This window comes from Zosterops lateralis (assembly GCF_965231275.1).
Source record: "Zosterops lateralis genome assembly, chromosome: 8".
Classification (NCBI taxonomy): domain Eukaryota; kingdom Metazoa; phylum Chordata; class Aves; order Passeriformes; family Zosteropidae; genus Zosterops; species Zosterops lateralis.
The window spans coordinates 2,219,320-2,233,224 of record NC_139768.1 but is presented as its reverse complement, the minus strand read 5'-3'; the positions used below and the strand labels follow the sequence as shown (position 1 = coordinate 2,233,224).

Genomic DNA, 13,905 nt, shown 5'->3' with positions numbered 1-13,905 from the left:
TAAACTTGTTCTGGCAGAGAATATTACTTAAGAAAATATTTAACCTCACTATTCTGCAGTTTCAGAAGCCAAAATACACAACAGAAGAGACTGAAAGACTGGTATCAATGCAAGTTAAAGGCCTTGTATGATAAAGTTTAACTTTAACCTGATAAATGAAGGAAGGAAAAACAGTTTCTTATAACTGTAAGAAGCAAAGGAACAGCACTTCTAATACACATTACCCACAGTTACAGAATCTTATACACACACATTAAAACTACATATGTTCCTACACATGTAAAAATATTTGAAAAATTAAAAACAGCTTCTCCATTTTTAATTTTGAACTCTTTATCATGGTTCCAGATAAGCTGTAGATACCCACTTCAACACTGATACCACAGCATGCACATAACTCTTAAATCAATAAGTTGCTTGAATGTTAAGTGACTTTTCTGAAGATAAAAGCAAAGCAGCAAATTAAGGATGAAATAATAAGAGCACTTAAGAGTTGAAGACAGGCCATAGGACTGCGTTGCTACCACTTCCACTATACAGCACTGTCAGTAAATAACAAGTTTTTGTTTTAAAATGTTGATTTTGGTGATAATAAAAATTTCAATAATATATTAAAATGTCAAACCTGGAGTGGCAAAAAAAACCCCAAAAACATAGATACCACTACTTGTCCTTTTCAATATCATAACAGGTTTTCTCCCAGCAGGAGGGGAGAGTGACACAGGGGATGACAGGGCCTTTAGTGTCATTTGAAACAAAGCATTTACTTCTTCAATTTTGCTGACTTTCCCTCAGACTTCAAAGGCTCTTGATGTCCTCTCATGCATGAACCAGAACACGTACAGCAGCGATTTGGGCACACACAGAACATCTGTGCTTTGTACCACAGCACCACACACTTACTGAAGCATCACTTCGTGTTTAAAGAGATACAACCTTACTGAAATTCTGAAAGCAATTCTGTACTGTGACTCATGCAGTAGGCACACCTGTAACTATCTGCATTTTTAGAAGCAATTCTCATTTTTAGAAGAAATTTCCTACCACAAGGTTTCTCAAAAAAGAAACCAGAAGATGGGACAAAGAAAATGCACAGAAAAATCAAATATTAATTAATATTAATCAAATATTTCTGCCCTGCTTAAGACTTCTCATAAATTTCCTGCCTGGAATATTCAAAGATAGGCATTTGAGATCTTCCTCTATTTTAGCTGTGCCAAGATTGGGTTAGAAATTGTGAGATTTCCCTTCACAAACTGAAATCTCCTCAATCACATCCCCCCATTTCATTCAGAGGTCTGGCATGTTTTTCCTGTGGGCATGAGGACTTCAGTGGATGCCTTCTGACCATTCACAACACCCTGTACTAAATTATCTGTGGAGTTTAAAGAAATGTGTACTGACGTGCCAGTAGTCACCTATGCTCCAAATTAATTATATTTGCTCAGTAAATGTCCCATGTGTTTTCTAGTAGGTACTTTTCTATAATTAAAGCTGACAAACTTCAGAGAGAAGACTCAGTTTGTGTAAGCACCTCTCTCTGTTTAGTCTTAGGAATCCACTTCCTTTTTACAATCAGAATTATTTCTTTCCCTACACCAGAAATACACAACAGAGCAGCAGAGGCAGGAGATATGCTTACAGAAAAATTAAGCAAAGAGTGTTTTATTTACTTCCTGCACTATGTTTTATGTCTGATCGAAAAAAGCTTCCCTACACATCAAAGAAAAATTGATTCGGTGTCTTCATCAAGTAGAAAACCACATTTTAAACAAACTAGGTAGATTGAAGAGCAGAGAAAAATCAATCGGGTGTTTTTTTATTCAAGTAGAGAGAGGCAAAGAAATTGATCAGTGCCAATTTCTCAGGCACAAGCCCTCCTAACAATGAGAACAACCTTTGCAAAAGCAGACCCCAGTGCACTACACTCTTTCAGCAGCAAACTGAAGTTTATAATAGAAGATATAATCACCATTGGATTTATATCCACAGGTAAAGAATTCTATCCTTTCCATGTTTTCTTCTGATAACCTCAAAGAGACTTCTTCAAGATAGACATAAGTAATAAATATCAGACATCAGATTCCAAATTTGGTATGAAATTTACCGTAAGTTCCTCTGTCCTGCTTTCTTTATTTCTTGATTTCCCTATTGACTAGCCTTCAGATGTCCCCAGTTCAAACAAGTATGAACTGTAATGCTGTAAGGGTAATTTAGATTATCAGAATGTATTGATTAGTATTAATTTCTGGTGTGGTTCAAAAATAAAATATAGAGGGGGTTTATAGAGTATTTCTAACAACCATTCATCAGAAGATAAATTCATAGGAACCTCACCTGTGATCTCAGAGTAGAAATTCCATTGTCCTGAAATTTTAGCCTCCTTACAGATGCTCAAAGGCTCTATGTCATGATATCAGCAAGCAGAAAAGGTAAAAGCACCCCTGAAATGTGGCATCCCTGCCAATAGAGGGGAGTTGGGACTAGGTGATCTTAAAAGGTCTCTTCCAACCCAAGCCTTTCTATGAATCTGTGCAATGTCTTATTAAATCACCTCAGTCCAGTGACACACAAATGAGCATTGCAAACAAGAAGGCACAGAGGTTACACACCGAGTTTATCGATTGTGGTAATAAGGTCAGATGGAATAAAGGAATCCAAATCTGCATCCAGAATTCCAAGGGGGTCCAGCTGAGCCACATGATGGCCACGGATCTGGAAGAGGAGGAAAGTAAGAGCAAAATGAAATCACACTGAAAGTCAGACAAAGGGAAAGAGTCAGAGATCTCTGTCCACAGTTTGTGTATCAGCCATTAAGCTGAACAAGCAAACACCACTAATGTGATGACAGGGTTACATATTCCCCAAGTTTTCCCAAAAAAAAAAAAAAAAAAAAAAAAAGCATTATATCACTGATTACATATATACCTCCATCAAAAACTACACATTACAACATAATCTTCATTGTGTCTGACACACAATTTAACTGGGATTACACTGGAGTTTTGGTGAAGAAGGCTACTAGACAGTACACTCCAAGTCTCTGGGTAAAATTAGGAAACTATGATGAGCCCATAGACCTCACCATTTGCCAATTCATTTTGTATTTTTGCCTGACTCCTGCTTTCTTAATATACTAATACACTGCACCTGCAGTATATTAAAATACAGAATTGCTGACTTAAAACAGATGGGTGCTGAAGTGGTTTATACTGGCAGTGAAGGGATCACTCTTCCTGAGTTCAGCTTCACATCAGACAGCATCTGACAACATCTATTTTCATTCATGAATTTTCAGAAATTTGATCTGAATTGATAGCCAAGACACTGAAGAACACAAACTGAGTGAGGAATTCAGCCAGCTTTCAATGATCAGTGTGACTGGTGTTAATGCATGCCACAAGTTGCTATAAACTAGTGAATTATCATATAACATTGCTACAAAAGAAAAAGCTAATTGATCCCAGAGAGTCACAAATATAAAACAATTTTTAATATGACTCTTATGTGTGACTCATATACAAAATTAACTCATTAAAAGTTTTGTATAGATGAATATATTAATAATTTCTCCTTATAATTGTTCTTTTTAACAACAAATTGCATCCCTTGGGTAGAATTTCATTCACATTGCTAATATCCTAATTGTCCCTGAAAAATAAAATCAAAATTATAAAGTGCAATGGAAGGGACCTGTAAAAACACTGTTCCACTATTGTATGTTTGCAGGAGAATTTATAACAAAATGGTTTCCAGTCATAAGAAACCAGAAATGCAGCATCTTTTTTGGAGCTACCAACCCTGTAAACTCAGCTTGACTTCTGTGATTCTTTGCATCTCATGAATCACTAGTAATGAAACTCTGACAGGCCAAATGATGCCCACAGCAACATCTGTGCCATCTGACTGTTTACAGCAGCACTAAGTTTATCTGACTGGAACAAAGCAAACAATTCTGTCTCAAACATCATCAACAGGAAAGAATTCACCTCCCTAAGTTATGTCAGTATTAATAGGAAAAGGAAGATCAGCAGGAATGCCAAAACCCAAAAAGGCAGATCAGTAAATGCTGTGCTATATTATTCCAGGAGCAGTTTGGGCTTTAACTAAAAGACAGTATTTTCCTCAATATCAAGGTATTTTTTACCAAGTCCTGCTACTTTCACTCAATACAGAAAATACTAATATCTGCAAAAATCAGAGATCAACCTTGTGAAAATACATACATGGAAATTTTTAATGTATGTATTGACATGCCATATGACTGAATGCAAGTACAGACTACCAGAAACTAGACCTTGATTTCTCTGGCCTCGCTTTTGTTAAGCACATCCCACTGAAAATCCTTCTTTCAGTGTTCCCAATGCTCTCTGTAAGAACAAGCAATAGATTAACTGCCTTCTCAAAGTCCAGCTTAACAGACCACAGAGCAGTTTACCACAAAAACCATAAAACACTGACAGGTCTGAGAAATGAAAATTCTGTCTCCTTCTCCATTTCATTTCATTATCAGGCACAGGAAGGTCACAAATTATCATACCCCTTCAACACTGAATTTAGAGGGTACTAAATACCTTTTAAAAAGCAGACAGTTGCCTTAGGCAATCCTCTGTGACTGTTTGTTGCAGACACATGGGTGCCTGCCATTTCTACAGACATTTCTGTTCCATCAGTTGACAAATACAGGGAGAAAAATGGCAATCCCTGAACTATTTTCAAGTAAATTGTGTCAAAGCAGCAGCCTAACGTTCTCCAATTTTCTTCACCAATTTTTTACTGCAAAATTCATTATTTTCTATATCTATTTCTAAGCATATTTCACATATTCTTCATATTCACAAACATTTCTACCCTTTTACAACAACTCTCCAACTCAATGGTGAAAACGCAATGTGTACAGAAAAAGGTTTTTTAAGAAATTCCTCTTCTGTTCTTCTCATGATACCAAACAGGATTTAAAATACTTAGGGCAGGGAGGAACAGATTGCTCAAACCAAACTGTAGGAAACTTATTGGGAAGTTACTAATGTAAAAAATACTTGTGGAATATTTTGTTAAAAACAGATCTAGTTTTATGGGCTGATTATTTCTGGGGATTTTTTTACATCATTTTTAAGCCTTTTATTGAAACTAAGACAGTAAATACAAGTCTAAACGAAAATATTTAAACTTTTTTTTCATTTGGAAAACATCTAACAGAACTCACTGTCCTATTTTTCAAATTCCTTCTTCTTTTAGAGGAAAAATAATGAAATTAGACTTAATTTCTTAATTTAATAAAAGGGTTAAAAATCAGAGTGTGAAACAAAATCAATTTTGATGAACAGCTCTCTAAAAAGAATCCATCAAAGTTAATCCAAACTCAGTACCGTCAGCCTCCCAAAATTCAGTTTCTGGTTAATTCATCATTTCTCCTCTCTCTTTTTACCTATTCCCCTGCTCAAATCAGGAATCTCAAGATTCACCTTAGATATATGAGAAGGCAAGTACATTCCATCTTTTCTCAAAGAATGGCAGTAACATTTAGGATTGTAGTACAAATGTTCCAAGAGGTGAAGGCAGACTTGGACAAAACACTACCTCCATAAAGTCCTTCTGGCCTAAATCAGACAACCAACATCAGCTCAGTGGGTAATCTGAATTATGATTTTGCTCAACCAGACGATCACCCCAGTCAGAATCCAACACTTCCATGTTTAGACACAATTCTGGGAAGAAACACTGTCTAGTTCAAGGCATTTTGGATCAGACACAAGACAACAGTAAAGACCAGAATACAAATGAGAATATTAAAAAAAAGCAAAAAGTTTCTTTTTTACTTTAAAGACTTTTTTTCCCCGTAAGTTATGAAGGAGACTAAGTGTTGGATACTTAAGAGGACTTGACCAAAACAAAGAGGTGGCCAAAGCTCAGCTGGGGAGATTTTTCTTTATCTGTTGTAACTCCAGAAGGGAGGGGGTAACTGCCTTCTCTGATAACAAACCAGCGGTTAAAAACTGGGTGGAGCATTGTTCCTTATCTCTGCTCAGTCTGCCCCTGCCTCCCAAGGCAGCTGTGAAAACCAGATGGAGCAGAGTGTGTTATCTCTGTTCACTCCTCCACTGCCCCATGGGAATATCTCCTGTTAATGGGCCATTAAAGCTCATGGACCAATGGCATCACACATTTCATCATCCCAGTGTTCCTTATCTCCCCCATGGGAATATCTCCTGTTAATGGGCCATTAAAGGTCACCAATGACATCACACATTACATCACCCCAGTGTGAGATGCTCCACCCAGGGAGGAGGAGCCAAACCATTTCCACCCAGATAAAAAGGAGCCACAAGTGTCCCCAGGCACTCTGGTGTTCCCAGGGGACTCCCAAAGGCAGACCAGACCCATCTCTGGCCCCTTTGGCTCCACAGGACCATCTCTGCTCCCAACAGGACACACCTGCCACTCCAGGAGGGCTGACTCTGGGCTGTTCCCAAAACCCTCCTCAACAGGATGTGAGGTTGTATTTCTGGCTCTGTCAGGGTTCTCTGGGATTCCTTGTTTGTTTGTTTGCTCATTCTTTTTTACTACAACATTTATATTTTTAATATCCCTAGTAAAGAACTGCTATACCTATCCCCAAAATCTTTGCCTGACAGCCTTTTAATTGCAAATTTATAATAATTTGAAAAGGGGGAGGGGCTTACATTCCAAGGGTGACTCCAATCTTCCTTGGCAGACACCTGTCTATCCAAACCAAGACACCCCAAAACACACTTACCTGGTATGCTCTTATCAAGGACTGCACAGCAAGGTGGTCTTCCACAACCTTTTCAGCCTTCCCTGGGGTGGGAGCCAGGCCATGGCTCTGCAGGAATGAGGCCTTTCCCTCCACCTGGGCTGGCAGCTGGGCTGCTTGGCCGGCGTTGGCACTTCGGAAAAACGCGTCCCACGACTGGACACGCACACAGAGAAGAGAGAGAAATATTTATTACTTCAAAAAGTCCAACCCAAAGCAGCTCTTTCGAGCTGCAAATGGAAGGTCACTGCATGACAGAGTTAAACAGCACTACAGACAGCAAAAAAAAAAAAAAAAAAAAAACAGCTGGTATGTCCCACTCTCAGTAGCAACTGTGTGTTTTATTTACACAGAACACTCTTCCTCTCATTTCTTACACCAAGTTTGCTCAGCAGAAAACTCTCCAGCACACAGGACTGTAAAGCATCTTTATATATTATCCATTCACACAGCTCTTTAGAATTGTGCTGTTTATTCAGGCAGCCAAGAATGGGTACAGTATCATGCTGCTGGTAAAGAGCTATCAAGCCTATAAAACAAAGAATCTTAATAAACTAAATTAATCCATTCCTTTAATGATACTTATAGAATTTATGGAACCTCAAGACAGTCACTGATTATGCTAAATCAAAATCAGTCCTTAAGAGCTTTTCTTGAAGAAACTTTAAAAGCAATTAAAGCTTTTTTGAGCGAGACTTTTGTTCTAAGATCCTTTCCTCACCAGTTTAAGTCACCTTACCATGAAAGAAAATATGGGCCTGGTTTCTGGTGCAAGTCATAATTTTAGAAAAGTACTTATGTCAGAAACTGAATCACAACAAACGAAAGATCCTTTTATTTCCTTCTGCTCTTTTACACAAGCTACTTCCCTCACATATGCCCAAATCTTGTTTTCATTCTGATGAGGTGGTCTCTGTGCCAGGTTAGAATGGTATGAGATATGAGTGCCAACAGAGAGAGCTGCTAACAGAATGGGACAAAACACATGAGACACACTCAGTAAAGAAGGAAATCTGTGTAAAACACTTCCCTCAGTTGGCTATCTTCAGAAAACAAAAAGGAAGCTATTTAAAAACTGACATATCTTTGTGACTGGAATAGAAGAACTGCAAGGGATAAATTTCTGGAAGGGATTTCCATTACATTTCAAAGAAACAAGTGGTGAAAAAAAGAAAAAGTAATCTAAAGCAATTCTTTTTAAAATATCACTTAATATATGCATTACAGAAGCCACAAAAGAATCAAAATCATGTAATACAAGCATGTATGAGAAAAAATATTTACAAAATCCTTTTTGTTTTCATTAACAAAAAGTCTTCATATTGAAATTTCTAAAAGCTCTAAGGTGTTCAGAAATGCCACAAGAGGGGAATCATGAAGGAGCTAAACATCACCCAACCTTCCAAATTTAAGTTGTGGAAGTGGGGGGCTTCACTGAACCTCTGGGTGGGAATCTCACCATTAGTATGAGGCCATTGCCCAAGAAACACTACTTTAATGCACTCCTCTTACTTCTTTATTCATACAAAGCTGCATCAATACAAACATAGTAAACTTAATTTATCACCCTGCTCTTACACAGGCTTATCTAAACATAGCCAGGCTTTTATATGCCCTGACAAATTAGGGCAGACAGATCATGTGTGGTGGCCAGTTCCAGACACACTGATGAAGAATTCACTCCTCCTCCCTTCTCTTATTCATGCCTGTTTCCTATATTCTTCCTACCTTGACATCTTGGCAGCCACACTGAGATTAAGAAGTCTGAATTTACATCCTATAAGTGGTCTAGAAGAGCCCATTAGTGTGACTGTATTTCAGCTGGGATTCTCTCTATACATCTTCTTGGTCTGTGTTAAGAAGAGTATTGTTATCCCACACCTGCACAGCACCCAGTCTGAGAGCCCAGAGACCCCTGACAGTGAAAAACAACCACAGTCCCTTTTTAAATTACTAAAGTTACATAGACAGGAGAAATTATTTGGGCAACACAGAGTTCTAAATTTCCATTAAACATTAAATTAGGAAATTCCAAACACACATTTGGATCCATGGCATCTCTCACATTCGAAGTTTTAATAAAGAATTTGCTTTGCTTATGTTGAGGTTTCCTCCTTACTTTTTCCAGTGCCATGATACACATACAATGATGATAATAATAAAACAATTTTTTGTTGAGTAAAACTTCATTTAAATGTAAAAGTTATCACAGCACAATCCCACAAATAACTGAATGTATTTTTAGACAAATGCTCTGCTGAGAGAGTTGTTAACTCCAAACAGACTTGCCCAACAAGTGATCTGGTTAAGGAGAACCAGTATAAGGCCCTTTCTTCATGCAGAATCACAAATATAAAGAAAATGTTCCCATCTGAAGATGCAGCCAGCTGAGACAGAATGGACCCAGATTATTTTTTCCTATCACATTTTTGAACTTATTGATTTGTTGGACAGGCTTGACATTTAATCAGAGGGGAGGGAAAATACATCATTTGGCTACAGAAAATTAGTTTTCACTAGATACACATCCATCAAAGCCTTTACAAATTTCTATAGTGTCTTTCAAGATTGATACCAGATCATAGTCTTCAACTTTTGTGTATCAATGTCAGTCTTGGGCAACAGCTTTTGCCATGTGACTGAACAGATAGAAAACCAGTTTACTCTCACAGCAAACCTGCATTTTCTCAACTAAATTAGTATAAAGTTCTTCAAGAAAATGGCAGAGGAGATACATAACACAAAAAAAAAATTCACCAAAAAAAATTACTATAGTGATAGATGACACATTTTCTTTCCTTCTGCCAGCAAATCTATATTGTAGTTAACCATTATTTTCTCAAGTAATATAACACAATTCAAGTGATTCAGTGGCAACATTTTGCTGTCATATAATAAACAGTGTTGCAATTAGAACAAAAAGTAACATATGCTTTATCTTGATGGTTTGGGGTGGTTTTTTTCCTAGTGCCATCACAATATTCATCAACTGCAGTGAGGACAGCAAAGCCTTAGAAGACACATATTGAGCATCACTATATAATTTTAAAAAGAAAACTAATAAAATTAAATCAAAGCAAAACAAAGCCACATTTTTTTCCTAGCCAATAAACCAAGGAGATGATTACACAGAGAGGCTGCACACAGGATAACATGGCAGGCATTATGTACTCCATAGCCAACCATGTAGTTTTGTAATTAATCTTGTGATAGTAATAACTGAGCCTTGTCAAGCTTCTCTCTCATGATCTATGGCCCTGACACCAAGCTTCAAGGAGAAATAATGATGCCTTTTTCAGAGCCCACGTCATTTTATTCTGATTGTTGTTTTGGCTACTCTGATGATAGGAAATTCAGAAGGCAAGGAAAAGCAGGGAATCATCTGAAATGGGTTTGTACAAAGAATAAAAGCTCTTATATATAAATATATATATATACATATGCATATTCCTTGATACGTAACCATGACATACATAGAAAGGAGACATAGTTAGAAACACTGCATGTGCTCATTGGAATGTGACAGCCATATTTCAAACAGTTGTAAATAAGCATATGTGGGAAGTTATGTTCAGTCAAATATTCTGAGGGGGAAATCAGTTCAGGAGCCCTGATTAATTGGAGTTTCTAAATACAAGTGAACAGAGTGTGACTTTTAAAGCCCAGGAAAAATCAAGTTTTCCATCTAATCAATGAGGGGGCACATCCCCTCTGATAAAGGGTTATCTGAGAAGAAACATGAGGAGAAATAGGGTATAAAAAGGGAAATGAGGGAAGAAAATCCAATGTCTGTATACACAAGCTGGTTCTCTAAACCATGCTGGACATATTGAATAAAACAATGAAAATGAGTGACCTGCAGACAGTCAAATCATTAACAAAACCATAATCAACACCACGTGGTGTCTCTCGAAATTACTTTTCAACACTTCCTCTCCTTTCCATACCTGAATGACAAATGCACAACTTTAGAGTCAAAATCACAGCACAAATTTTCCTGTATTTTTTTAAAAAACAGGGTGATTTCAACCCTTAGCATTTTTGTTTTATGAAAGCTCAAATTGAATAATTTCTGTCAACAAAAAATCTTGGGAAGGTATTTGCAGCTTTCAGCCAATGAAATGAGATGGCTTTCAAGAAATCAAAAATTAATTGTGGTGATGAAACAAAGTAAAATTAATTGGCATTCTTCTCCACCTCCCCTTTTTTTATAGGCTCTGAAAAAACTAATAATTTAGGCAAGAATAGCTGTAATCCATTATTTCCATCCATCATATTCTTTCAAAGCCTCGTAAATCAGGGACACAGTGAATTTACTTCAGCTTGTTACTGTCGCCAGTTTATTAAACACAGTTAACCTAGAAAAGAATTCACAGGGTTTTATAATCATGCTGGTTTGGGCTGGGGTAGTTAATTGCACAGTAATTGGTTTGAATTTCAAAAGTAATTGGTTTGAATGTCTCTGTTGGCAATACAGAGACATTTTTGTTATTGCTGAGCAAAGCTTGCACAGCCTTAAAGCCTTTCTGCTCCTCACCTCAGCAGTAAGAAGCCTGAGGGTGCACAAGGAGTTGGGAGGGACAGAAATAAGACAGCTGGCCCAGCTGGCCAAAGGGATATTCCAAACCACATCATGTTCAGAATGGGGAAAGAAGAAGGAAGGGAGGACGTTCAGAGTGATGGTGTTTGTCTTCCCAAGTTACCATTACATGTGTTGGAGCCCTGCTGTCCTGGGGGTGGCTGAACACCTGCCTGCCCATGGGAATTGGTGAATGGACTCCTTGTTTTGTTTTGCTTTGCTTGTGCAGCTTTTGCTTTGCCTATTAAACTGTCTTTATCTCCATCCACAAGTTTTATCACTCCTACCCTGCTGATTCTTTCCCCCATTCATGCATGTGTGTGAGAGAGAAAGCACAAGTGGCTGTGTGGTTGCCAGATGGGGATTAAACCACGACAAAACCGCATCTTGAATCATCCACTCCCTAGGCCACACCCTGCATTCCTCTGTCAACTCACTTGTGCTGATTTCTTGCTTGCTGTTCAACCCTCAACCCTCATCATCTAAACGGAATCCATTACCATGTTGTGCCTGAACTGCCAGATGAGTTGGACGGCCTTTCAGCAGGATTTTTAGCATTTCTGCCGACCCCGAGCACCAATCCGTAAGGCGCAGTGCGCATCTCCTGGCCCTTGGTTCAGCACCCTGGACAGCTCCGGGTGGGCTCCGCTCTCCAGCGCTGCCGCTCCGGGAACTGCGGGATCTGCGGGCTCTGAGCTCCCCTGCCCGCCCCAGGGCAACTCCCCACCCACAGGCAGCCTCTGCAGGGCTTCCCAGCACCAAAACACACTCCCCACTGCAACCAGGACCTTCATTCAGCTAAAAGGAAAGAAGTTAGCCCGAAGCCAATACAATGAAAATACAAGATGTCACCTTGATGTCACCACACGCGTGAGTTTGTCCCTTCAGCATCCCCAGCATAAAAGGGTTGGTATTGATCTACAGCCTTGACACATCCTGAGGGCTTTGCAGAATCTCAGTGCACCCACACAATGCGCTACCCCAGCCCACAGTGGTGGAGCTCAGCTGGCAGCTACAAGGGCTCAAAGTCAGGTAAGAAAGAGCCGCTCGTGGAGAAGGTTTCTCCATCCCAAGTTCAGGTGTAACATAAAAGACCTGGGATCAATCTGCTGTGTGAATAACACTCAGTCTTCAGAGTGGGCGCTGCATGTTTGACCTTTTAACAAGACTAAGTTCATACACAATATCCAAAGAGAAAAAAAAACAGCTCCAAACCCACCCTTCTTGGTTTCTTTTTTTTTGTTTCTGCCCTCAGCACGCGTCACTTCCTCACACTCTAGACAGATTATCAGACTTAGAACAACAACTTCTAAGTGACATTTTGATATACATGCCTTGAGAATAAGGGAACAGACAACCAATTTGGTAAACGTTTTGGGCACAATTCACATTACTTCCTGGAAAATGGCTTGTCTGACTTAGAATTGATCAGACTTCTCATCGGCTTCTTAAGTTACTCTACATGTATCACCATAACAGAGCCCTCTTTGTCAGCAGAAAGCTTGTTAAAAAATAAGCCTATGTATGCTGTCCACAAAAAAGGATTTAGGTAATAGAGTTTTCAGAAAAGCAAACAAATGCCTATTGCCTAGAGAGAGAAAGAGAGACACAAAACAGAATATTTTTCAAGGTACTTCAGAAGAATATTCTGACAACTCCAGATTCAGTTTTAAGGTTACAACTCCCACAGTTAAATCCAAAGGCAATTGAACATTCACCTTCTTCAGGCAGTTTAGAAGCATCAACATTAACACATATTATTTAAATATAACATATTCTCTGCTAGCCTAACTATAAACCAAAAAAATTAAATATATTTTATTCTTGGGTCTTCTTCTGGATGTAATTAATTACTTAACTGACAGCTTGACCAGCATTTCCATGGAGAAATAAAGTTTCAGAGCAGCTTTCTACTTCTGGTCTGGACTTCCCATTCTTTCCACTCTGCTCACCATGCCTGTGCCTCCTCTGTACTTTTAAAGTTGCAATATCACATCTTACACCAATCAATAGGTGGGAAATTAATTTCACGTTTTTCATTTCACACAAGACCTTTTCCCAAACTTTTTTATTAAAAAAGGAAGTGAAAAAGTAAAGGAAGCCTACCCCATTCCTACCCCAGCATTACAGTCAAGTTCTAGACTTACCTTGTGTACGCTTTTAGGGTTTTCAAGCCACGCATAGTACATTTCCTCCACATAATTGGAATTACTCCCACTGGGGGATGGCTCTGAGGCTCCTGATGAAACATACCGTTGGCCATGTAAAAATGCCCTCCTGGCTACATCCTGTTTTTCCAGAAGTTTAAAGCCATGCCTCTTCAGCACAGCTGCAAACAACTTGAGATGACTCATGTTTGTTTATTAGCCAGACGATCCAAGTCTATTAATAAAAGAAAACCAAACTTAATCAGAAAAAAAGAGCCAATGAATTGCAGACACATTTCAGCCTCACAGCAAAAAACTGAGGTTTCTGGCTGCAGGGCTCTAGCACAAAGCTCAGGCCTAGGCAGAGAGCTCCCTTCAGGGTCACAGCCATCTCCTCTCACAGC

The 13,905-nt window shown here is 38.7% G+C and overlaps 1 protein-coding gene across 1 annotated transcript in view; it reads right to left on the bottom strand.

Annotated features, from left to right (window-relative positions):
* Positions 1-13,905, bottom strand: part of OGDHL (oxoglutarate dehydrogenase L) — a 47,354-nt gene that overhangs the window by 31,305 nt on the left and 2,144 nt on the right. Inside the window, exons 2-4 of the mRNA XM_083866761.1 lie at positions 13,502-13,736; positions 6,758-6,931; positions 2,613-2,715 (exon numbers count right to left, since the gene is read on the bottom strand). Of these exons, the coding sequence (XP_083722887.1) occupies positions 2,613-2,715; positions 6,758-6,931; positions 13,502-13,708 (484 nt within the window). The 5' untranslated portion in view covers positions 13,709-13,736. The remainder of the gene's footprint in view (positions 1-2,612; positions 2,716-6,757; positions 6,932-13,501; positions 13,737-13,905) is intronic.